At 35.1% G+C, this 27,957-nt stretch overlaps 1 protein-coding gene across 13 annotated transcripts in view; it reads right to left on the bottom strand.

The window, feature by feature from the left end:
- EPHA6 (EPH receptor A6) overlaps positions 1-27,957 on the bottom strand; it is a 1,033,311-nt gene that overhangs the window by 507,163 nt on the left and 498,191 nt on the right. Inside the window, exon 6 of one of the 13 annotated variants that reach the window (XM_059887721.1) lies at positions 4,671-18,390. The exons of the other annotated variants lie outside the window; for them this stretch is intronic. Within the exon in view, the coding sequence (XP_059743704.1) occupies positions 18,380-18,390 (11 nt within the window). The 3' untranslated portion in view covers positions 4,671-18,379. Of the gene's footprint in view, positions 1-4,670; positions 18,391-27,957 lie in introns of those variants that run through there. 13 annotated transcript variants of the gene reach the window in all.

Raw genomic sequence — 27,957 nt, 5'->3', positions numbered from 1 at the left:
CTTTTAAATATCCTGAAAGAGATCTAACATATTTAGCTCATATATTAAAAAAAAGTCCATTCTCAGTATCATAATAATTAATTTGTATCATTCCCTCTAAGGCACATTCAGTTATCCACAGTTTACAGGGGGAGACACTGGTTTTTCATGACCAGTGGTGATGTTAAAATCTGAATACAGGGCATCTGATTCCATCTCCACTGTATGGAATTTCATGGACTGAGACTTGTGAAAATCCTGGAGTTTAAATTGGCCTCATTATTTTGAAAAGTGGGCGTAGCCAAGGAAAAGATTATCCAAATTGACAGTGAAGAAAGGGCATACGAAAACCACAGGTCTTAAAATAAGTAGATGTTTGTAAAATAAAATGTACAATTAGGAATATACTGGGAAAGAGTTAACTGGATAAGCTCTGCCCCTAGGATCTTTTCAAAAAAAATATTTTGTAGCCCAATGTGATGTGACACATCTGGCAACTGTCATTAAGATTTAATTATGAAATGAAGTGAGGGAAATGAATGAGGTAGCAGTCAATCTGACCCTAAAACTTGAGGATAGGGAAAATTGGATAGTGACAAATGTAGGTAAGATGATTCATTTATTTAAATAGCAGAGTTTCAAAAAGGCTTTTTATGTAATTGGTAGGTGAAACATCAGGCAGCCACCCAAACTCTAGACAAAGACTAGTTCCTAGAGCTCATGATATTAAGTGGTCTAGAGGTGTAACTCATTCAATTTCTAGTATCTGATATTTTCAGCTAATTTTATTAGAACAGTCTTATGATTCAAAATTTGGCTTCCCAGTTGGTGCTAGTGGTAAAGTACCTACCTGATAATGCAGGAGATATGAGACGTGGGTTTGCCATGGACAGAGGAGCTTGGCAGGCTACAGTCCATAGGGTCTCATACAGTTAGACATGACTGAAGAGACAACATGCACAATTCAAAATTAAAGAAAATGAGAGCATACTGTTGAAATTTTATCTCCTGCTTGTTTCCCAGTAATCCAGTACCTTAGGCTGGTCCCCAAAGAGGCACACAACTAGATAAGAACGGTCAAGCATGTGGTTACTGGAAGGAATTCTAATGGGCACCAGGCAGAACATGGAAAAACGAGATAGGAGAGAGAAGGAAGCCAGCAGAGGATCTGTTAAAAAAGAGTGTGCTGCTGAGATTAACTGGCCATGACCCCACCTAAATCCTTAAGAGACTAGTACAGAACACATTTCAGAGTGAGACCACCATCTGGGGAAGGATCTGGGGCTATCATCCTCTAACTCCCACTTATCCTTGCTGGAGGCTGCTCCCAGGGTGTTAGTGCCCTGGCACACCTAGCTTGCCCAAAGGGAAGAATTGGAGAAAAAACTCTCAGGTACAGAATCTTCAGGTAATTTCAGTAGACACTGAAAGTCGCTCAGTCGTGTCTGACTCTTTGCGACCACATGGACTATACAGTTGCTGGAATTCTCTAGGCCAGAATACTGGAGTGGGTAGCCTTTCCCTTCTCCAGGGGATCTCCCAAACCCAGGGATTGAACCAGGTCTCCCACATTGCAGGTGGGTTCTTTACCAGTTGAGCCACAAGGGAAGCCCAGGAATACTGGAGTTGGTAGTGTCTCCCTTCTCCAGCGGATCTTCCTGACCCAGGAATCAAACCGGGTATCCCACATAGCAGGCGGATTCTTTAACAACTGAGCTATCAGGGAAGTCCTCACTAGACACTGGGGGGATCTTAAAAACAAACAGTAAGTACCAACAAATATGGACAGGAACCTGACAGTAGTTGGTTATACTATTTCCCTTCTTCAAACAGTATTCTTGTTTTGAGTGTATGTAAGTGTATGTGTACCTCCGCATACTTATACAAACACATACAAATGTAAGAGTCTTTCTTTGGCTCCCTTTGTACCAAGGGAGTACAATAAATAGCAGCATACTCTACATACTCTTTCATAACTTACTTTTTCATTTAAAAATTCTTGGATATTTTCCCAATTCAACATCAAGAATATCCTCACTTTTTATTTATTCCCAAATAGTATCCCATTATGTATGTCATAATTTGACATTATTTATAGACTGTTTTCAGTCTTTTCTGTTGTAAACAATGCTGGTCGAATAATCTTGTAATCCTGTATTTCAAATGTGTGTGATTATACCTCTAGGATAAATTTCTAAAACTGGATCTGCTAAGTCACAGGTATATAAAGCATATATATGTGTATGTGTGTGTTTAAGGTATATATTTAGGCAACATCTAATTGTCCTCCATCTATGAATTTGTATCAAGTCACAATGCCATCTATTGCATGAATTTATTTTCCTGATTCTTAAAATATTTTCAGCCATTCGTTGCATGAATGTTTATTTTCCTGATTCTTAAAGCATTTTCAGCCTGTAGGTAGCTTTTAGCCTTTTTATTTATGCCGTATATATCACTATCTGTGTTTCTTTATGTCTATAATCTATATCATCATTTGTCTTTGCCTTGAACTTCGCTTGTGGCAGATTCTCCCATGTAGAAAATTTAAATTTCTATACAGTCAAATTTATAAATCTTTCATTTTTTGTTTTTAAATTTTGTTTTCTATTTCATTTCTATATTGACCCATTGGTTGTTTAGAAGCATCTGTTTCAGTTTCCACATGTTTGCTTATTTCAGTTTTCTTCTTGTAATTGATTTCTAGTTTCATAGCACTGTGGTTAGAAAAAAAATGCTTGATATGATTTCAATATTCTTAAATTTATTGAGATTTCTTTTGTGGCTTAACATGTTAATTTTTCATGGAAAATGGCTCACGTGCACTTGAAAAGAAAGTGTAGTCTTTTGTTTTGGGTTGGAATTTCTGTGGCTACTTAGCCTATCGGTGCTAATGTGTCACTTAAGGCCAATGTTTCTTCGTTGATTTTCTGTCTGGATGATCTATTCACTGATGTAAGTGGGGTGTTAAAAGTTCTCCACTATTATTGTATTACTGTCACTTTCTCCATTTATATCCATTAATATTTGTTTTATGTATTTAGTGATCCTATGGTGGGTGTGCCGATACTTATAAGCGTTATATCCTCTTGGTGGGTTAATCCTTTTATTATGTAATGCTCTTTTTTTCTTGGTACAGTATTTGTTTTAAAGTCTATTCTGTCGGGGGTAAATACGGCTATACCAGTTGTCTTTTTATTTTTGTTTGCATAGAATATCTTTCTTTTCCATTTCATCACTTTAAGTCTGTGTTGTGTCTTTAGCTCTGAAGTGAGTCTCCAGTAAGGCAGGGTATACAGGTATCTTAATTTTTAAATTTTTTTAAATCCATTTAGCCATCCTATGTCTTTTGACTATAGCATTCAGCCTATACACATTTAAAATAATTATTGATAGGTATGTAATTATTGTCATTTTGTTCATTGTTTTCTGGTTGTTTTTGTAGCTCTTCTCTATTCCTTCTTTCTTCTATTGTAAACTTCCATTGTGATTTGGTGACTTTCTTTAGTGTTATGTTTTTAATATGTTTCATAATTTTTTGTATGTATATTATAGGTTTTAGTTTCTGGTTGCCATGAGGTTTTATGGTACTATGTATACATAGTGTATTTTAAGCTGGTCATTTACATTTAAGTGCATTCTAAAACCACTACATTTTTACTTCACTCCCCTCTCACATTTTATGATTTTTATGTCATGTTTTAGATCTCTCTGTGTATTACTTATTGTTTTAGATACAAATGATTTTACTACTTTTATCTTTTAATCCTTAAACTAGCTTTGTAAGTTTTTGATCCACTACCTTTATTATATATTTGCCTTTATCAGTGTGATTTTTTTCTTTCATAATTTTCTTCTAGCTATGGTGTTTTCCACTTATATAAAAGTCTCTTTAATATTTCTTGTCAGGCTGGTTTAGTGGTGACAAACTCATGTAACTTCTGCTTGTCCAGGAAACTTTATCTCTCCTTCAACTCTGAATAATTTTGCTAGGTAGAGTAATCTTGGTTGTAAGTTTTTGTTTTTTTTTTTTTCCCTTTCAGTATTCTGAATGCATTGTGCCTGGGAAGTCCCATATAGTCTGTGAAGTTCTTGCTGACAAATCAGCTGATATGGGGGTTCTCTTGTATGTACCTATTTATTTTTCTCTTGTTGTTTTAAGAAACTCTTTTCTCTTTAAGCTTTGACATTTAGTTATAACGTGTCTTGGTATGTATCTCTTTAGGTTCTTGTTTGTCACTCTCTGTGTTTCATGGACTTGGATGTCTGCTTCCCTTGCCAGGTTAGGGAAGTTTTTATTCGCAATTTCTTCAAATGGGGTTTTTGTCTCTTTCTCTCTCTATTCTCCTTCTGTGACTCCTTTAATGTGAATGTTAGTATCTCTGATGTTGTTTCAGAGGACTCTTAAACTATCCTTATTTTTTTTTTAATTCTTTTTCTTTTTTCTATTCCATTGGGCAAATTATACTACCCTGTATTCCAGATTAGAGAGCCATTCTTCTGATCCTTTGATGTACTATTAATTCCTTCCAGTTTATCTTTCATTCAGTTGTGTTCTTCAGTTCTAACTGACTCATTTTAATATTTTATCTCTGTTGAAATTCTGAGTTTATCCATTCTTCTGAGTTTAGTAAGCATCTTTATTACTATTTTTTAACTCTTTTTCTTAAATGGTTATCTATCTTAGTTAGTTCTGTTTTTTTTTTTTTTTTTTTTAATTTGGGAGGAAATCCTTTGTCTCATTTTGCCTATCTCTGTGTTTATTTCTATGTATCAGATACATCAGGTACATGTCTCCCATCTTGACAGAGCAGCCTTATGTAGAAGGTGCCTGTAGGACCCCATGGCACCTTACCATGGTAATCAGAGCGAGGTGCTTGGGGTATCCCCTATGTGTGCTGCATTCTCTCTCCTGTTGTATTTGGACTGTGATTGCAATAGGCATGCTGGTGAGTAGGGTTGGCTCAGTCACAATTGTTGTGCATATGCCAGTGTTCAGGGCTGATCCCCCAGAGTCAGAGCCCCTTTTGGGGGTGCTGGTGCCAGCTGGGATAGTACGTAGGGTAGGGTGTGGCAGGTTCTAGGGGAATATTGGGTAGGGAGTATGCTGGGAGCTAGGATAATGAAGAGTGATTGAAATGGTATATGCCAGTACTGGGACAGCTAGGTGGAAGGTGAGTTTAAAAAAGAAAAAAAGGTACCTGCCAGTGCTTCAGTCCCTGAAGCAAGTTCCACCAGATACCTGACCCTCCCATTTATGCCTTAAAGTACTCATGCTGCTGCTGCTGCTGCTAAGTCACTTCAGTCGTGTCCGACTCTGTGCGACCCCATAGACGGCAGCCCACCAGGCTCCCCGGTCCTTGGGATTCTCCAGGCAAGAACACTGGAGTGGATTGCCATTTCCTTCTCCAATGCAAGAAAGTGAAAAGTGAAAGTGAAGTCGCTCAGTTGTATCTGACTCGTAGCGACCCCATGGACTGCAGCCCACCAGGCTCCTCTGTCCATGGGATTTTCCAGGCAAGAGTACTGGAGTGGGTGGGACCTTGTTCTAAATGACCCAGATGTTTTTCAATCTGCTGCCTCTGACTGGGACTTGGAATGAATGAGTTTGTGCATAAAACTTTGAAGAGTAGTCTAAGTTTCCAACAGCCTTCTGGTTCTTCCAGACTTATAACTACTGCTGGTTTTCAAAGCCAGACTTTATGGGAGCTTGTCTTCCCAATGCAAGTCCCCTAGCCTGGGAAGCCTAACACGAGGCTTAGCCCCCTTGTACGTCAGGGGTTTCTCCATAGTTGTGATATGCATCTTCTTCAGTTGCCACCCCAGGGGTGTGGGTTCTGACTAGATTGCATCTCTGCCACTCCTGCTAGTCTCCATGTAGCCTTTACTTTATGGCCTTAGTTGTATATTCTGCTAGTCTTCATGTTATTCTCAGAGACAGTTGTACATGTCCTCACGTGGACACATCAAAATCTTTTAAATTACTTAATTATTGTTTGATAAATGTTTCAATATGAAATGATTCTACTTCTTTAAGGAATGTAACATCTTTTACAGAAAATAATTTTCTTTAATGTTATACAAGTACTTTCATTAACAAACATTCATTTTCCCCTTCTATTTCTTTTTATCCTCTCTTCATCTCTTGATTTTATTGAGTGAATGTCCCATTCACGTGAATATTAAGCTTTTTATCACATAAAAAGCATAACATTTTGCCATATTTCCTGGAAAAACTGACTACACAATATTGGTCATACAGTGAATAAAAAGACTCAGGCAAATATGTTGGATGAATAATTACTCTGTTTGAGTCCATAATATGGCTTAGACTAAAATGAACTCAATATTTCCACTGAGTATAAAAAATTCTAAAATATTATAAGGAAATATTTTCTTCTCTTAAATGAGAAAGACAACATATTAAAAAAAATATATATATATATATGGCAATAGGACACGCTGACTAAGTCTTTAATTTTCCAGGCAAAGATCAAACTGTCTTATATCCAGAAGTATTATGGAGGTAAGCAATGTAATGCCATTTCTGACATTTTATTTTTAAATGTTGGTACCTATAATTAATGTCATAAGGCATGAGATATGATGCTTTCCTATGCACAGACAATATACACCACTTAAAGGTAGCTGTCATTTTTGACAGTGACTAAAAAGAATTGCCTGTGGTTAAAAATATCATTACTTAAAAAAAAAAAACAAAAAAAAAACCTCTGTATAAAAATATAATGCTTATGAAAATCTCTGTGGACAAAACATAGTGTGGAATAAATGTTACTTTTTACATTTAATATTGTGTTACAACAAAAGCTATTCATTTTTCCCATTTTCTGACAGGTTTTGTGAATAAAACAAAATTAAATAATAAACATATAGTATCATATTAAATTCTCTTTTTTTTCAAAGAGAATCATTAAATTGCATATGCCATTGATAAAATAGCCCCAAATTATTGATAGCTTCAATTCCAAAATACTATAGAAAAAGGAAACGTACTCATCACCTAGGCAGATGCTGAGTTGGTCAAACACACCAATTTTCAACATGGACTTGAAAGCAAGAAAAGGAGTCAACCATTCTCGTTTTAAAATGATTTAATAAGTGAATTGAAGTAAATTTGGTAGTTGAAGTATCCTGTGTCTATGAAAGTTAATATTTTTTTATTTCTACTACATGTCTTTGTTATAATTCATATTCCCTTTATCTGTTAGGTGACATGATTCAAACATGGTTAAAAGAAGAAGTCATGTTGCACAATATATAGATGAGCAATCTAGAAGTATTACAAGACAAATATCATGTTCATAGAATAATTTTAAGTCAAATATTAATCAATATCAGAACATTATTTTGCCAGTGTCCTAAGGCATACTATTAGGTCATCTAAACAAAGATATGCAGATCAGAGCTTTCATTTACTTAATAAATATTGATTGATCATGTCAAGATTACTAGGGAGAGAGATATGAGCAAACTGATAAGAACAACAGATTAAATTGGCTATTAGTGGAGACTCTGGAGCCAGATTCTCTGTGTTAGAAAGCTGGCTCCAACACCTACAAGCTATTTGACCATGATGGTGTTTTTCTTTTTTTGGCCCTGCCATGGCGCATGTGGAACTTCCTTGACCAGGGATTGAACTCATGCCTCCTGAAATGGACGCTTGTAGTCTTAACCATTGGAACACCAGGGAAGTCCCCTGTTTGACCATGATGGACAAGCTATTTATTCTATCTCTGCCTCAGTTCTTTTATCTATAATATGGGGGATACAACAAGTATTTTATAGCACTGTTATGAGAAATAAATGAGTTTATATTTGTAAAGCAATTTTCTCTTTGTCTGATGCATGGTGAGTGCTATGTATTCATTAAATAAACTAATTAATATTAAATAATCAATAGTCAAAAAGGTAATAAGTAAGTCTGGTTGGTCAACATACTGAATCATTTGGATTGTAGAATTATTAGGGAAAATAGAAAATATTTAAAGATAAAACTTTTTTTTTTATTTTTAAAATTTGCTTTCTAGCTAGCATTTGTCATTTCTTTTTAAAAAGCACCTTGCCAAGATCAGATTATCTAAAAGTAATGAAAGACGATATACAGATGATCATTGCCAGGATTGGAGGCTGTTCCTAGGATTATTACTTGGATCCAGAGAGGCTGGAAACCAGAATTTCAGTCTGGGCAGGGTGGTTTATCTCTCAGACATTGATTTTGAATGGCTGTGGGTCATAGCCAAGAAGCACTGTGTTTGCACTAGACGTTGATGAAAGGGAGCACATCATTTCAGGGCTCTTACAGCATGGAATTTCACTGAGAATATCACTGAGGCAAATTCTGAATGCTAGGAAAAAATTTTCAAGATAGTACTGCACCTCTGTTTTTGTTTTCTTTGGTCATGCCTTGAGAGTGCAAAGTTGTGCTTCAAGCCTATTATCACGAAGTTCCCAACTCTAAACTAGTTCCAGGCATTTTAAGTGCCTTCCTGCCCTAAACTCTGTTCTTCAGGTAGACCAAGCTTATCCAATTTACTGTAGAGTGTACCTCATAGGACAGTTCTGTCTCTGGGTTGGGACTAGAAGTCTCCTGATATTCAGAACTGGAAAATAATTTATCATAAACTCCAGTCACATTTCTACCACTTGCTTGAAGTATCACCACAAATATGTCCATGATTTATCAAGGTTGATCCACTGCCCACCATGTATGTGTAACAGTGTGTTCATATTTTGTAGGGGAAAGCAAAAGTCATTATCACTATGGTGGGACACTTGGTTTGCGTTACTGGGGTGGGTGTGAACACTCGCACTTGAAAGTCAACAGTAATGTATGAAGTTACTATTTTTATCCAGGATAACACAAACACTTTTTTTTGTCTTCATTCAAGTTATAATTATTGTTGTAATGTAATTCATAGTGGTTTTTATTCCAGATAGGTACCTTTAAGCTTCAAGTACTGCAGTAACAGTTTTGTATTGGTATTAAACCAGTCCAAGATCTGAAGAATTCTTGGTGTGATTTTCCTCCATTTATTTGAGATTTTTTATAATAAAAATGCTATTATGATAAATATAATAATAAAGGGAAATACTAAAAATTGAATTCATATCTGATCTTCTTAAAAGTTATGTTATCTTCAATATCAACTCTTGATGTTTTATCTGATTTGAAAGTGTTCAGACTGCAATATGTTGCATTTGTACTGATGGAATTCAAACTTTTCTATTACATTGTAAAAATGAAACAGGTGGCTAATAAATTAACTAAGGGTAAGTAATTTATTATTGACTAGGTTCAGTTCAATTTTGCTATTCCCTAAAGGCCCTGTGTTCCTCATGAAATATGTTGAATAAAAGACTTTTTATTTTTCTAATTTAGGCATAGCCTTAGAAAAGTCAAATGATAATTGATACTGTGAATTTCAAGAAAACTACATGTGATTTGGCAACTTGTAAGTAGAGAAAAAATTCTACAAAATAAAGTTCCCCTTTAAGGAGAAAGAATATAAATCATATACATAGTTTTATAACAAAATTATCAAATCCTACAAATAAATTCTACATGATAGGCTTTGCCTCCTCTGATCTCTGATTATAATTCTTTAATGCCTAATGTCTAAGAGACTGTTTATGCTCTTAAAGTTTCCTTTCAGATAAATATAAACAACAAGAAATATACTCATTTATTCTTCTCAAATAACTGTTTCATGTCTCCTAGGAAGCACTGTAATATGAAAAGATCCTTCTAACTTAAAAGTAAACTATGTCCCCCGAATTTATTTCCCTTTTGTGTTGACTCGAGGCAAATCAATGTTTTTTAATTCTTGGGGCATATGGCTCCAACCTAAATAGGTTTTCTTTTTGTTCTTTCATGAATTTTAAAAGGAAGAGCTTATGTAAACAATAAAATGGTATGCTTGCATATGGTCATACACTATTTGAATAGGAAAATTATGGGGTCAAAAACACATACACACCAAACACTTTGATCAGCAGTGGAAAACTATCTAGCCAAAGGATAGTTAAGAGGAAATTAAGAAAAACTTAAATTTGATAGTCTATACAAGTTTATGTGTCAATAATAATAATAAAACTAAAGTCTGTAAAATTAAGTTTCAAGCAACATTCTGTTTTCAAGTACTGAGAAAAATTTTATCAGATCATCAATGGGCAGTCTTTCAAAAATGTATGTTAAATAATTGAATATAACATCTTCAAAGTCAGATAACTGAGAAGAAAATAATGTAGTGAATGATTTCCCCAAGTTAATCAGGAATTCTGCAATAAAGTCAGAATTTGAATTTCAAATTCTTAATCAGATTCTATATGTTTGTGAGGAGTACATGCATGATTTTTTTTTTCCTTTCCTTACATTTAGAAAAAAAGAATGATTACATTTCTATTTATTGAGTTTTGGTGACGAGTAGAATGGTTTAGAAACAAATCAATCCAAAAATATTTCAATATAAATATGTGGATTATAGTGCATAATGGTCTTAGATCTAACACAAAATTTGCTTCTGTTTTATAATTTGGTAATCAGGATTAAATCATCCATTCTTAGCACACTATAGACAATTCAGAGGTGTGTCAAGGTTAAGAAAGCTATCTAAAGGGACTCGAGTATAATTCATTTTTAAAAGGAATTGCCAAGTGAGGTAGTAGCCTTCCTATCACAATTAATTATTTACTAAGTTCTTCCCATATCCTAAAAACAAGCAGCTAAGAGTGAAACAGAATGCTGTGATTCCTTTGGCATAGAGATAGCTGTTATCTAACACTTGCTTGTGCTCATGAAAAAGTGCAGTCATAGCCACACTAAGATTGATTTGTGGGAGTCTTAACCTTGTCTTTCCTTATAGAAATTAGCCATAAAACTTGATCAAAACCCATATCTAGGTATGAAATTCCCATTACTAGGGCAAATTCATGAGACAATGACAGGAATAGAAATAAAATGCTTTGGTAAAATTCTGAACAAGCAGATCAGCCAAATCTGGTATTATGTTTGATATGAATCTGTCAAAGGATTAAGGAAAGGAATAAAAATAGAATATAATTGTCTTTAAAATTCCTTTAAAATAATTACTTAAGTCATTTCTTAAGACATCAAAAACAATGCAAGAATGCTTAAATATAAATATGCCAGATGTTGCTGTCATGCTAAATACAGAACTATCTGATAGTAACTCCATCTAAAGATATGAACATGGAAAGCAAATTTTATGGTTACTTGCTACATTTTCTTGGTGCCTTTATATTAGTATTATGTGAACTGTTGCTTTTAAAGTAACTTTATTTTATAATAACAATAAGGAAAATAAAATTTTCATTTCTAAACACAGTGCTAGACATAACATTCACTAAAATAATTGATATCAAAAGTGAAAAAAATATTCTTAGAAGAAAAAAATGGAGTAGGTGTTAATACTAGTGCTGATAAAGACTAACCACAAATATTAATGTAGGAAGCATGAATGTTTCAACTATTTTTGTCTGAATGTTTCAAGAAATATGTCCAAATTTCAATACATATATATTTTTGGACTCTGAGTGAAAGCTGCTCAGTCATTTACCACTCTTTGCAACTCCATGGCCTATATAGTCCCATGGAATTCTCCAGACTGGAATATTGGAGTGGGTAGCCTTTCCCTTCTCCAGGGGATCTTCCCAACCCAGGGATCAAGCCCAGATCTCCTGCATTGCAGATTCGTCACCAGCTGAGCCACAAGGGAAGCCTGAGAATACTGGAGTGGGTAGCCTGTCCCTTCTCCAGGCAGATCTTCCTGATCCAAGAATCGAAATGGGGTCTCCTGCATTGCAGGTGGATTCTTTACCAACTGAGCTATCAGGGACTGTATCTTGGTCCATATATATGTATGTGTAAAAATGATTTGGAATATTTTTAGACTATATATAGGAATTAAAATATGTTGTTTAATAGTCAACTTTTAGAAGATGAATTAAACAGGGTCAGCAAGGCGATTACTCTGTTGACCTCTGAGAAATAATTTGTTATTTTTATTTGGATAAGCTTATCTCAGACTCTTGTAGATTTTTCTAATTATTTTCTTAAATATTATAATTTATTAATAAGATTTCTATTAAAAAAAGGTTACAACCTATCTTATAACTCAATGTTATGTTAACTTACTGTACACATTAAGTGTCTGATTTAAGTTTTTGGAACTATCATATCAAAGTATGCTGACTACAGAAATCGAACCATATCTAACTTCCTACTTCACCTGATCTTATAAAATGAGTTAGATACTTTATAAATATATAATGAATATTTAAAGAATTACATTTATCATTGTGCTGCTATAAATAATGACAAAAATCCAAAAAACTCTGAACATCTTCAACAAAACATTCTACATACTCAATGTCTTATGTTTATTAATTATATTCATGCTTTTGTGTAATTAATTAATATCTGACAAAATACTTAGTTGTCATTGATGTCTCGGACATTTACCTGTAAAAGATGAATAGTGGTTCTGTTTTAAATTTCAACTGTGTGCCATATCAATGACTACCAATAGTGATTTATGGGATGGCAGTATCCCATAGGTCAGAAGAGTTTTTGACAGATACATCGTCAAAAATTTCCCTAAACAACTACACCAAATACCATTTAAATGCTAACTAAGCACATGAACCATAATAATGTTAAAATAGAAGATGGCAATTATATAATTAAATGTGTATGTGTGTGTGTTCACTCACTTCAGTTGTGCCTGACTCTTTGTGACACTATGGACTGTAGCCCACCAGTCTTCTCTTCCATGGGGATTCTCCAGGCAAGAATCCTGGAGTAGGTTGTCATGCCCTTCTCCAGGGGATCTGCCTGACCCAGGGATTGAACCTGAGTCTTTTATGTCTCTTACACTGGCAGGTGGGATTTCCTACCACTAGCGCTACCTGGGAAGCACAAATGTGTATCTAACACTAATTACTATACTGGTATGCAGAGTAAGGATTTTATATATTTGCATTTATTGGGATGAAAAAGAAATGCCCTGGGGATTTGTTTCTCCCAACTCAATAGCAACGTAATGAATCACTATTATAACAGTAAGTGAAATCTGGAATAGTCTACTATTTTTTCACATCATGTTATTCAGCACTTCCTCTCCATAGTGCTGAATGGACACTTTGGAAATGAATGCCCCTTCAGTGTATGGAATAAGCAGTCACATATTTGGAAAAATGTTGTTTTTAGAAAAGCTGGCTCAGCACAGGATTAGCAGTACTAACTGGAGCATACAATTAAAATACATAAACAAAAGAAAAGGGAGAGGAGACGCAAAATAGAATTTATGGGTAAAGAAAAGAAAAAAGTAAATGTAAAAACTGAAAGGGAGAAGTTCTCATAATAAGATTAAAGATTACAAGAGAAATGAGAGCTCATAAACTATTTTTAAACTAACAAGCCAGGGACTTCTCTGGCAGTCCAGCAGATAAGACTCTGCATTTCCACTGCAGGTGGCAAGAGTTTGATCCTTGGTCAGGGAACTAAGATCCTGCAAGTCTTGAGGTGCAGCCAAAAAACAAACAAAAATAACTTAACAAGCCCTGTTTCTCCCTGCAGAAAAAGGAGTAAAATTAATATGCAAGTGAAATTTGCATGGATTTTTTCCCCCCCAAAAGTAACCAACATAAAAGGATTAAATACATGCTTGGGGAAGAAGTGTTGACAATGCTTTTATGCACAGTAGGTAAGCACTGTCAAGAACAGTAAACATTAATAAATTGTAGGGATATATATTTTTGATACAGGGATTTATTCATTCAAACATGCACTATCTATTAAATACTATGTACTGAGTTAAGCAATGGACAACAGAAATGTAAAACAGAATTCTTGAAACCTATTATTTTTTTAAGATTAGAACTACAGGATTATGAGATTGTGGAATTCATTATATTTCTAAGTAAAGACTACAGTTTGCAATATAACCTTAAATTAGAGACAATGCAATTTGTTTCAGTTTGTGTTTTCTAGTTGATTGTTTAGAGTAAGATTTGATGCCTTGCATTTTTAGAACTCAGTCTTACGACATAAAATTTGATTTGTCACAAATAATGTGTCCAAATGCTATTACTTAAACATATTTTAATTACTGTTTTTTAACATATGAAGCTTAATTGCTTAACCATATTGAACTTATAACAGGCTTTTGAGAAATAAACTGTGGAATATTCTTCAAGAGATGGGAATACCAGAACACCTGATCTGCCTCTTGAGAAATTTGTATGCAGGTCAGGAAGCAACAGTTAAAACTGGACATGGAACAACAGACTGGTTCCAAATAGGAAAAGGAGTACGTCAAGGCTGTATATTGTCACTCTGCTTATTTAACTTATGTGCAGAGTACATCATGAGAAACGCTGGACTGGAAGAAACACAAGCTGGAATCAAGATTGCCGGGAGAAATATCAATAACCTCAGATATGCAGATGACACCACCCTTATGGCAGAAAGTGAAGAGGAACTCAAAAGCCTCTTGATGAAAGTGAAAGTGGAGAGTGAAAAAGTTGGCTTAAAGCTCAACATTCAGAAAACGAAGATCATGGCATCTGGTCCCACCGCTTCATGGGAAATAGATGGGGAAACAGTGGAAACAGTGTCAGACTTTATTTTTCTGGGCTCCAAAATCACTACAGATGGTGACTACAGCCATGAAATTAAAAGACGCTTACTCCTTGGAAGGAAAGTTATGACCAACCTAGATAACATGTTCAAAAGCAGAGACATTACTTTGCCAACAAAGGTTCGTCTAGTCAAGGCTATGGTTTTTCCTGTGGTCGTGTATGGATGTGAGAGTTGGACTGTGAAGAAGGCTGAGTGCCGAAGAATTGATGCTTTTGAACTGTGGTGTTGGAGAAGACTCTTGAGAGTCCCTTGGACTGCAAGGAGATCCAAGCAGTCCATTCTGAAGGAGATTAGCCCTGGGATTTCTTTGGAAGGAATGATGCTAAAGCTGAAACTCCAGTACTTTGGCCACCTCATGTGAAGAGTTGACTCATTGGAAAAGACCCTGATGGGGGGAGGGATTGGGGCAGGAGGAGAAGGGGATGACAGAGGATGAGATGGCTGGATGGCATCACTGACTCAATGGACGTGAGTCTGAGTGAACTCTGGGAGTTGGTGATGGACAGGGAGGCCTGGCGTGCTGCGATTCATGGGGTCACAAAGAGTTGGACACAACTGAGTGACTGATCTGATCTGATCATTTGAAATGCCAATTTAAACATAAAATTCAAGACATTGGTATAATTACATTATTCAATGAAAATGTGTTATAATTTATGAGACATCTGGGGCTTCCCAGGTGGCTCAGTATAAAGAATCTGCCTGCTAATGCAGGAGATGCAGGTTCCACCCCTGGGTCATAAAGATCCCATGAAGGAGAGGCATGGCAACTTCACTGCAGTATTCTTGCCTGGAGAATCCCATGGAGAGAGGAGCCTGGTGGGCCATAGTCCATGGGGTCACAAAGAGTCAACAATGACTTAATGACTCAGCATGCATGAGATATTTATTCATATTTGTCTGAAGGTCCACAAAATAATATTCTGTATTTCAAATATTAATTTGTAAAATAAAACTAAAATTTTTCAAAAGTAATTTGACTTGCCATTTTTTAAGTATAATGTAAACTAACATACTTGTATGCTTTTCTCTTTTTAATGTTGTTGGTAGCTTGAAAATTGTATTTCAAATCAGTAATAGAGAATAATGCAGAAAATATATAATGAAGCATTTTGGTTGTGGTAGTTTATTTTTTACTAAAAAGTATTCTTCTAGTAGCGTCATTTGTTTATATGATGGTTAACATTAAATATCTGAGAATTACTGAAACTGTCAGTCTTTCAACAAAGCTCTATAAAAAGCTTGATAGGAAAATAAGCCACTGTGAATATCGGAAAAATTTTAAGTAATGTAATTTAATGGGAAGTGTGTTCAATTTTTTGAACTTCTGCAGGTGCAAACATTATTTGGCTATCACAGTATACAATCATATACTAACTTGAAACTCCTCATTGGCCATATACTGGGCTCTTACTATGTGTATCATTTTGTTAGGTAGTTAGAAACAGGAGTCCAAAATGGCGGTGGCTAAAAGACAAGGAAGGGAAAAGCCCAGGAAAGTAGAACAAAGTAAGGTCAAAGGAAGGTCCGAGGACTGGAGTGAGGACCTCAGGGAGAACAAACAGCACTGCTCCTAGCCTAATTTACACAGGACAGGCCCAGGGGGTAGGAAAAAACATATAAAAAGAGGAGCCAAAGGGCACGCTTTTCTCTTCCCATCTTTGGGTTGGCATGCCCTCATGTTTCCTGCTGCTTTCTAAATAAAACTGAGCTGTAACACTGATCTGTCTAAGAGCTATAACACGTCTGTTCCAGACCTGAGAGTTATAACACGGTCTGTCCAAGAGCTGTGATGCGCCGAGGACTTTAATGTCCGTAGCTTCAAATTTTTCTTGGGATGAGACAGAACCAAGGACATTACACTCGCCTGACAACATTATGTAAAAGTTTGGTGATATTTTCTAAGTTTTTCAGCTTTATTCACATCTTTTAAATTACCTTTGAAATAGAATTAATTTATAAACACTGTAAAAAATTCAAACCTAATTTCAAGTTATAAAATTAAAAATAAGACATATTCTTTTTCTGTTACTTCTTGATTCAATGTGTGCATTATGCTGTTTGGGGGGAAAGGACTTAGCATAATTAAGTTTTTAATAATTTGCCAAAAATCTTCCAAATCTGCTTCTCAATTCAAGATTTGGAGGTATCCTTTAAGATAATCATGTTTTTCTCCTTTGAGTTATTATAGATTATCTAATATTGGATAATTTTGCATTTCCTGGGTGAAATATACATTTATGGTATTAATATTAGCACTGATATTCACAAGTAACAGTGGCATCATTAAATTATTCTTAAAAGTCACCCCTCTTTAAGTGTGACACCTGGGTCTTGCCAGAACCCTTACTGATTAAGAGCTCACTCACTTGTGCCTGTTTTGTTCACCTGTGAAATTAGGATAATAATTGTTACTATACTTATGCAGATTGTAAGGATTACATGTGTAAATATACGTAAAATCATTAGTACCTGGCCCATAGAAAGCACTGAGTAGATCTAACCCATAATGTGATGATAATGGTGTTAATATTGTTATTATGACCTTAACTTATTGCATTTGCCTTGTAATTTTAGTCCCTGCATGCTTCTTTTCAGGTATTCTATGCAGTTTTCTATAGTGTGGGGTGAAAATGATTGGAAGCAGAGTGAGAGACTGATTGAGGCCATAGGCACACTTTACTAAGAAGACTGAGAATTTGTTCCCCACTAGCAGAATGAAAGAAATGTCCAAATTTACTTTTAAGAAGAGAAATGCATATGAAAATAAAATCAATGCAATGAAATACAAATTAAAACGGAATCCATCCTTCTCTTTGGCATATACCCTTCCTTTAAAAAAAAAGAGAAGCTGTAAGTTAACTGTATTTAAATGGGTGATTCTAACAAAGCAATGATTTTAAAACACACACACTTTGAGAATAATTACAATTTAGATCATAACTTACAAACTGAAAACAAAACTTGTCTTATCCTCTTATTTTATAACATCTCCCAAGTGTCATCTGATAACACTAACTTTTCTTGCTCATCTCATTTTTCCTCAGGAGACCTTTGTTCATCACTGTATATCATATATTCTTGGGGCAATTTGCCTTTCCCTCTTCTGCAAACTGGGACACATTCTAGGAATATCAGGGCTTTTATTTTGTCTAGTATTGATGAAGAAAAAAGTATGTGGAGCTGAGTCATATCAACAATAATGCTCTGAAGAACACTTGGTTTTCTTTATCCTACACGGCCTTAATTCATATACTTCCCTAGATTCCTAGCTCAATTTTTCTTAACTTATGTTAGATCCCTACATTTGTGGTTGTTAGTTGGTTAGTTGTGTCTGACTCCTTGCAACCCCATGGACGGTAGCATGTCAGCCTCCTCTTCCCTCCACTCTCTCCCAGTGTTTGCTCAAATTCATGTCCACTGAGTCCATGATGCTATGCAAACATCTCATCCTCTGTTGCTCCCTTCTCCTTTTGCCTTCAGTCTTCCCCAGCATCAGGCTCTTTTCCACTGAGTTGACTCTCTGCATCAGGTGGCCAAAGTATTGGAGCTTCAGCTTTAGCATCAGTCCTTCCAATGAATATTCAGGGTTGATTTCCTTTAGGATTGACTGGTTTGATTTCTTTGCAGTCCAAGGGACTCTCAAGAGTCTTCTCCAGCACCACAGTTCAAAAGCATCAATTCTTACATAGCTTAAGAAAAGTCCATTTCTTTTGTTCATAAAAAAACTGTGATAAAAAAAAGGTTTACTTAATTTTAAAACAGTACAGAAACTGCCAAGTGACAGAATAATGTAGCTAAAGACATATTGATAAAAGACAACATTTCTCTGGTATACAGAGAAGTAACTGTCAAATCTGGATTATTGTCTGTTAAGTTCATTGTGTGAGAGGGAAATGGAGCCAAAGTGTTTGTTTTGCAGGGAATGTTTAACATGCTCACAGGTACTTATCCAAGGGCAATAGAAATCTAACTCAAGACTCCTCCTTAGAGAGTGAATTCTATAAAATGTTTTAGTACTGAAACTTGCCCTAATGTATGTACAAACTATGAATTCACAATCTTGTGAAGAGATACACAAGGAAAACAAACATCAAAATATTTAAGAACATGTACACGACAGATCTCAACTCTACAAAGATATGAAGATTACTAATAATGTCTTAAAAATTATAAATGTTTTAGAAGAGACCACAGAGATAATCTGGTTTGGTCTGTTGAGTTTATAAGTAAGGAGTAAAAACCTAGAAAAATGAAATACCTTGAAAAAGGTCATGCAGATAGCACAGTAAAGGCTGTGGTCCAGGTATCAGAGAGCCTTACCATGTTTATTGTTTTTCAACCCTTATTTGCTTGCTCATTTTATAATATTCATTTGGTTTTCTCAATAACAAAAATAATAATGATGTTTAAGCACTTGCAACATTCCAGGAACTTTTGTGAGAATTTTATTTCTGTTATTGCATTTAATCTTCACAACAATTCTTCAAGGGGAACACTGATATCAGTCTTTATTCCACAGACAGGGAAATTCAGCAGTCTGGCTACTTTGCCAATATTTAGATCAACACTTTCATAATTTTATCTTTCAATTATTTCAGATTGCCTGGTGGCATATAATTTATTCATGGCTGTTTCTACTCTATAATAGGATTAGTACCACCTATGAATTGGACAGTGTTTAATCTAATATTTCTGACCTTTCTCCTTCTAAAGAAAATATACGAGTGAAAATGTCAGTCATGTCTTCAGTAAAACTCAACGTCAAACATTTACTCTTTGCTATCATCTTCCATCCTTGAATCCACCTTGATCATAACCAGTCTTCATTGATTCTTTGCTTCGCTTCCTGCCTGTGATGTATTGTGTAACTAGATCTGGACTTTCCTGTAAAGTGCTCTTTTGTTTCGCTTAAGCCTTACTTGATTTTAATTTGCACTTCCCCTGCTCTGAACTGCTTTGCTTTACAGGTTTCCCCAATCTCCTCACTCAAGCAATCCGACAGCACTCAAAAGATGCTTATGATGGCTCTTTTTTTTTTCTTAGTCATACTGGTAGGGTGACATTTTCTTTTTATAGTGGGGAAGTTTTAATAAGGTAAAGGTTTAAGAAAATATTTTTTTCTAATATTCAAAGTATGAACATTGTTAATAAGTCATAAACAATATCAGGAGATTAAAAATAACATATTCCTCCTTCCAAAAAATATTTTTTAATATATTGAAGATAACAGCAAAACCAGGATAGATGTTCTGGCCCTTTCTTACTGTGATTTGTGTTCTCATTTTGCAACTTGACTATATGTAAAAGATATTCTAAAATGTCTGAAAAAATTCACTGAGAAGTTATATAGGCATAATATAGATTATTAAAATTACTTAAAATTCAATCACTTTAAAATCATTCAAATTTTCCTAGCAAGGAACAAAAAATCTTATTCGTAACATGTTCATGGAGAATGAGCAACAAATTGTGCTCTCCATATTTCTGTTACAAAACAAATTAGTGATTGTAATCTTTTTTTAGGTTTAGGATAAAATAAATTTATCCTGGTAGTAATTCATATTTTCCATTTCTTAGATACGTAATTAACACTGTAAATAAAACATGCTGAACCAGATTTGTCTTTCTCTGATTACCTAATATTTAATTCCTAATTTCCATGGTACTGTTAGGACCAAAGACTGGCTGGTCACCAAAATAGAGCAGAGGAGTATGTTAAGGTTTGTTTGCGTAAGTTAGTGGCTATTGAAAATGCCTACCAAATCACCATGCCCTCGACCCCAAGCAAGCTAAAGATTCTCTGTTGCTTTTCCCAGCTCTCCAACCTGACCCATATTTTGCCCCATCAGGAAGCTGTGGCAGTCAGGCCCTGGGAAATCAATGATGGCAAGACCTCTAGTGGGTACCCATTCCTCCAGTTAATTTTCTTCGTTCTCCAACTGCTCACCTGTACTCAGCATTTTTAGACAGTGGTCAAGTGCCGTTGTTGCTGATAGTCTAGTGAATGAGAATACTCTGAAAATCATGTGGAGGCCCTATTGTGAGAGAATATACACCTCTCTCCATCCCTACTTATGAGCTTAATGAGTCCTGCAGCTCTCTACTGGAGAATAGTATTCGAGTTTCCTGACTCTATTTGGCCATAGTGTTGGCCACTGAAAAGTGGAGGTGCTGAATTGGTAGGTACTTAAGCATTTCTTGGAACTGACTGGTGGCTACTTCCTGTCTTTTTCTGGAAACCTGTACAGGTTTTTCCCCTACCTCTGAATTTGTCTGAGTTAAAGAAAACCATGTCTATAACAAATCAGTTCAACACTTTATAATCTATACAGCTCTTGGAGAATCATTTTTTTAACTTATAAGGCATTGCTAAATTTATAGACTTTAACATCAGTTTTGGCATTGTCTTTTATAAAATAAAGAACTGCTTGTATACATTAAAGTGAACGTGAAAGTGAAGTTGTGTTCCACTCTTTGTGACCCCATTGACTGTAGCCTACCAAGCTCCTCAGTCCATGGGATTTTCCAGGCAAGAGCACTGGAGTGGGTTGCTATTTCCTTCTCCAGGGGATCTTCCCAAATCAGGGATCGAACTGGGGTCTCCCACATTGCAGGCAGACGCTTTGCATTGCCGTGTTGCATTGCGGGTCTGAGCCACCAGGGAAGCCAAATTATCAATTAAAGGGTCACCTTCTGTCTTGGACACAACTTTATGTCTAACCTTGCAGCATAAAATCACTAGTTCTAAATTCAAAGTAGTAGTATTCTTTATACAAATAGACTTATAATACTTAATAGGATAAAATAAACCAGTAGTGATTGATTCTAAACACCAATTTTACTTTTCACTGAATTTACTCTGAAACTTATGAGGAAGCAAAATAAAAGAGGGACTAAAATTAATGATTAATGAATATCCTTTAAGAAGTGGCCATTGATTTCCTGTTACTTATGAAAAACTGAAATTGTTTATGACATTAATTAATTGGCTTAATTTTAATTATACAGAAACTTAAAATGCTTTATAAATTACAAAAGAAATTCTGGTGAATGATATCTTTAAAAATCTTTAAAGGAATTTAAAGACAGAAGGCACAGACAAAAAGGCAGTAAAATATTTAGTAGGTATTTACATCTATTTATTGGAATAAATTCAGGTGGGAAGTCATAGATCCGTGAGTTAAGTCTGCACATCAATAAATGTGCAAATCCAGAAGCTCATTTATTCTGCCAGTAACGTTGAACTGTATATATCTAGATTTGTCAGGGACAACCCAGACTAATGCCTGGTTTCTGGATGATTATAAATAACTTTCTCTTTCATTTCAGAATGTCGCAGTTTGAATATAAATTATACTGATTGATTTATAAGTTCTTGACTATGTATCATCTGGCTATTACTCTCTGACACAGGTGAGAGGGTTAATGAGTACCTGAGTCTCCAAATATACAATTGCTGTTGTTTTTAGCTGCTAAGTCATGTCTGACTCTTTGAGACACCATGGACTATAGCTAGCCAGGCCCCTCTGTCCATCAGATTTCCCAGGCAAGAAACTGGAGTAAATTGCCAGTTCCTTTCCCAGGGCATCTTCCCAACCCAGGAATTGAACCCAAGTCTCTGTAGGCAGATTTTTGACCACTGAGCCAACAGGGAAGCTCTTATGATACCAATTGTTGTTGTTCACTCACTGAGTCATGTCTGACGCTTTGTGATCCCATGGATTGCAGGACGTCAGGCTTCCTTGTCCTTCACTATCTCCCAGAGTTGGCTCAAAGTCATGTCCATTGAGTTGGTGATGCCATCCAACCATCTCCTCTGTTGCCCCCTTCTCTTACCTTCAACCTTTTCCAGCATCAGGGTCTTTTCCAACGGGTCGGCTCTTCACATCAGGTAAGTACTGGCACTTCAGCTTCAGCATTGGTCCTTCCCATGAATATTCCGGGTTGATTTCCTTTAGGATCAGACTAGTTTGATCTCCTTTGCTGTCCAAGGGATTCTCAAAAGTCTTCTCTAGCACCACAGCTCAAAAACGTCAATTCTTTGGCACACAGCTTTCTTTACAGTCCAATTCTCATATCCTAACATGACTACTGGAAAAACTATAGCTTTGACAACACATGTATTTGTCAGCAAAGACTTCTCTGCTTTTTAATATGCTGTCTAGTTTCGTCATAGCTTTTCTTCCAAGAAGTAAGTGTCTTTTAATTTCATGGCTGCAGTCACCATTCACAGTGATTTTGGAGCCCAAGAAAATAAAGTCTGTCACTGTTTCTATTTTTTCCCCATCTATTTGCCATGAAGTGATAGGACCAGATGCCATGATCCCAGTTTTCTGAATGATGGATTTTAAGATACGATTAGGAATGACTATATATGTCTTGAATCCTCAGTGATCCCTGAATGTAGGTACCTGTAGGGTTTGGGCAAATTAAACCATTAGCCATAGACTACTTTTGAAGTCTGGAATTCAGGGAATTTCATATATTCTCTCTGTGTGCAATGATACTAATTGTACATGTACATGATCTGTGAGTGAAATGTTTAAAAAAGAAGTAGGAAAAAAAAAAACATTCTGAGCTTGCACAGGATAATTCTTCATAGGTACTTCACTGGAGAGTATTGTGAAGACTCTAAACTTGGCAACCATGCTACTGAGTTTAAATGGTTAGGAAAACTGAACTATAAGCGGTAAGTCTTGTATCATTTCTGTCTTGTTTTGGCTGTAGTAATGAGACTGAGACTAAATTCAGTTATACTACAGAGCTTTGAATGCATATCTGTCATAAAGGCAGAATAAAGTTGCTCAGAGCATTGTGTTGTCTAAGGTAAATATTACATACTTAATAAGAGGAAGTATATTCTTTTCTAGCATGAAAATTTACAAATGCAGTAACATCCCCTAGAGTGAGTCAGGATTATACATATATATCATTTATTTCTGGCAAGACTGTTAACATGCTTTAAGCACAAAAAGGAGCCTTGCGAAGATAAAAATATTTCTTAACTTTCAGAGGAAAAAATGGTGATGAAAGTAGTCACCTGAAGGAGATTCTTTATCAATATATTCTTGGGCCCATGTTTTATACTATTGAACTAGAAAAGTAGAAACAGAATCAGTAGCATTTATAGGAAAGACAATAAGAATAAAGATTTCTGCAAAACATTTTAGTTACTTTTAAAATTATTTTTTTAGAGTACTTTTCCTTTGTTTAATTGAAAATTCAATCTAAATACTAATCCTCTTAAGTCCTCTCATCATTTTTGGCTTTTTCTGAAAATTACTCTCCTATTGACAACATCTAGGCAGCCAAACTCCAACTTTGGATTCATAAAATATATTCTATGTTCACACAATACTGAGTTATGAAATCAGCAATAAATTTAATAATTTAAAAACTTTAATATACAAGTGTTTTAATTAATAAAAGACAACTATAGAGTTAATAAAATTTAAAATTGTATTAACCTAATAAACTGGTTGTCAGCTAAAGTTATGAGTTAACAACTTTGGTTTGCTCTGTTATTTGAATCACATGAGTAAATATGAGTAAATATCTGTTATCTTTTTTCACATATACTTTGCTTCATAGATCCAACATGATGTGTCAAAGACACAATGATACAAAATACATTGTTTCTACCCTCGGTAAGCTTATGTGTATGTACATGCTAAGTAGCTTCAGTTGTGTCTGACTCTTTGGGACTCTATGGACCATAGCCTGCCAGCCTCCTTTGCCCATGGGATTCTCCAGGATAGAATACTGGAGTGGGTTGCCATGCCCTCCTCCAAGGGATCTTCCTGGCCCCAGGATTGAACCTGTGTCCCCTCTATCTCCTGCATTGCAGGCAGCTTCAGTGGTAACACTGAGCCACTGGGGAAGCCCTAGTAAGCTTACATGCCACAACAAATATGCCACTTGGGCACACTGATTTTCTTGAATTCAAGGTTCTTGTGTAAGAATGACATTCCGACCCTCTTTGATCCCTTCTGAAAGCAGAAGATAAGTCTCTCACATGGAAGAGAGTATACTCTCCCTGTATGAGAAAGATGGAAGGCATGTTTATAACTAGAGATTCCAGAATTCAGGGCCTAGAAGCTTATAACAACAAACCTTGTTACTTCAATTTAGCCCCCTAAGCTCAAACCCATTTGTTTTGTCAATTGTTCAAAAATTTATTGTTTCTTTGTCTAAAAGGTACAAAAGCTTCCTGCTTTTACTTTCTCAAGATTGCAATTTTTATGGAGCTCTCATATATATATAATTAAATTTATTTTTCTCCTGTTAATCTGTTTTATGTCAATTTAATTATTAGACCCGCAAAGGACTTAGAAGAGAAGGGAAAATTTTCCTCCCTACAACACATAACGATTTGTTTATAAACAATTCATAATTTATTAAGCCCTCCTTATTTTGTTAAATGTTTATTTTTACATTTATATTTCTACTTCTTTGTGATTTTTTTTTACTAGTAGGAAATTTACTGTGTCAAACGATACAACATTCAAAGTGTTCCAATAAATATTCCTAACATGTTTTTTAAACTTTAAACATATTTAAATTCCAACCATCAGTATATATGAGAATTTCATCTTGTAATAACCTCACCAGTATCAAGTTTATGTATTTTTCATCACTACTATTTGACAGGTAAAAATTCCCATTTATAATTTTTGCATTTCTTTATTTACTAATAAAAGCAGCTTTCTTAATAACTGTAAGTAGCTTTTATTTCCTCTTTCTAAATTTTTTATGTTCTTCACCATTAATAATAGTTTTAGTGCTTTTCATATTGATTTATTTATATTAATAGATTAAGACCAATTTACCTATTTTTATGCTTGTTATAAAAAATTTACCTTTTAAATCTGTTTATGTTAGATATATTGAGAATTTAAATATTTGAGTGTGTGTGTGTGTGTGTGTGTGTGTGTGCGCGCGCGCCCATGTGTATGCAACATCTGATCTTTGCTTTTGAAATTTTTCTATTGCTCTTTGGATTACTAACACTTTACTATCTCTAGATTTGAAAGAACTTGCCTATGGTGTTCTTCAAAGTTACATAATGGTTTCAGACATACAGACACACACACACATATGTGTGTATACATGAGAAAGAAAAAACCAAACAGAGAAGCAGGGAGTCCTTTTAAACTCATGGACCTAGTTTCAAAAAAGAGGAAGTGATGACCCACAGGCTAAAGCACAACAAAAGTAAGGATGACTGTCTAATGTGACAAGTGCATTCCTGGATTTCTATTTAAAAATAGAACAACTTTAAATTTCTTGTCTTGTCTTTTGTGAATTTGAAAATGTCTTCCTATCATCAGGCCCAGTAATATGTGGATTTAACTCAACTGTGTATTGCAGACAAAAGAAATGTAGATCTCCCCAAACAGAGAGTATCTTTGAGGTAGGCCACATACTATATTTTTCTCCAATCTATCTGATTTGACGGTATGCAGTATTAATCACACATTGTTTGCTAAATCTCCATATTTTATAAAGTAGAACTATTTAGCAAACATTAACATATAAAGAACTTACTAATTTCTCTATTACCATTTTCCTAGAAAAATCTGTCCTTCATTCTTTTAACTAAATATTTTGTAATTTTTAAATACAGATAGTAACAACAGTTCTCATTTCACATCTCCAAAATAATCACTCCTAAACTTTTAGTATTTAGCTTCCCAGCTTCTTTCTCCAAACCAAGAAATAGCATTTATGATATAAATAACATTTATAATTCATTTAAGTAGTCATACTGGTTAATTCAGAATCTGTTATACAGCTCAATTAACAAACTTGCTACAGATTATTGTAATACTGAAAGTCACTCAGTCATATCCAACTCTTTACGACCCCAATGGACTCTATAGTCCATGGAATTCTCTCAGCCAGAATACTGGAGTGTGTAGCCTATTCCTTCTCCAGCGAATCTTCCTGACCTAGGAATCAAACCAGGGTCTCCTGCATTGCAGGCGGATTCTTCACCAACTGAGCTATCAAGGAAGTCCTCAATTAACAAACTTGCCACAGGTTATTGTAATAGATACTATACATCTACCTATGCAATGCCCATTTTTAAGTGTGTTCTTTGCTGTCCTTTTCTCCTATAGGGATGGAAATGCACCAAATTTGATTTTCCAGCCTTCCTTGTGGTTAGGGATAGCTATGACTCCAAGTTCTGACTAATGAAATCTACACAAAAATTCGCTGGTTATCGTTTGCTAAAAGTTTTTTCTTTGCCAGTGAAAATGAACAGATAAGGCTACAATTGCTATTTTATTGTACACCCTTTTCTATGTCTTGAAAACAGATATGTTGCCTCGGTGTGCGGCCAGTGTCACTGCAATCAGAAAAAAGAAGCCAAGAATCTTTGCATGAGAGAGCAGCAATGCCGAGAGATGCAAAAGTGATGAATTATCACTGAATAGGTCAACTGCCTCCAGCAAGATTTTACTTCCATTCTCATTACATGAGGAAAATAAACTTTACTGTATCCAAGGAACTCAATCAGATTTTCTGTTACTTTTAGTCAAATGCATTCCTAACTTGTAGAATTATTTATTCATCTTTATTCTCTCCATTTTTAGTCATAATTCCTTGGGATCCTCTTTATGGCTCAGAAGACAAAGACAGCTATTGAATATTTGTCTTAGTTAAATGAGTAAAGAAGATTTATGCAATTCTTTCTTGGTCCTAAAATTCCCCCAATTTAAACTTACCTCACTGTGATCATATGTTTGGTAATTTTTAAACTTAAGTATGTTAATCTTCTATCTAAGTCAAGAGAGGAAAATGTAAACAACTTCCTAAGGCGAAGTAAGTAACTTCAAATTTAAAATATTAAATGAAAATACCAAACATAAATGCAAGACTTTTTTTTTTTTTTTTTTGCATTCACTCATTTAGTCTGTCAACCATTTATTTGAAAGTCTTTGACATGACACATACTGTATCTCAGGAAAGATGTGGCAAATAATATTTTTTGTGTTATTTCCTCTCTCTTCCTTTCTATTGATCTTCAACTATTATTTTAATGTGGGCTGAACTCTGACGGGCATTATGAAAGTGGATCTAAATTAGATTATAGTTCTCTATTTTAGTAGGTACAAGAAAGTGTCTCAGACCACAAAGGACTGATCATCTGCGTTCAGGGAAAACAAAAAAGCAATCTCCTACTAATATAGAACCCACAGGAAAAAAAAAATAAGATGGAAGAGAGAGAGAATATACTACATTTATTTAAACTGACTTGTGGAACCATTTGTTATTTAATTACCTTT

This window comes from Bos taurus, chromosome 1 (assembly GCF_002263795.3).
Source record: "Bos taurus isolate L1 Dominette 01449 registration number 42190680 breed Hereford chromosome 1, ARS-UCD2.0, whole genome shotgun sequence".
Taxonomy (NCBI): Eukaryota; Metazoa; Chordata; class Mammalia; order Artiodactyla; family Bovidae; genus Bos; species Bos taurus.
The sequence above is the reverse complement of the archived record's forward strand: the minus strand, read 5'-3'. Positions and strand labels throughout refer to the sequence as shown.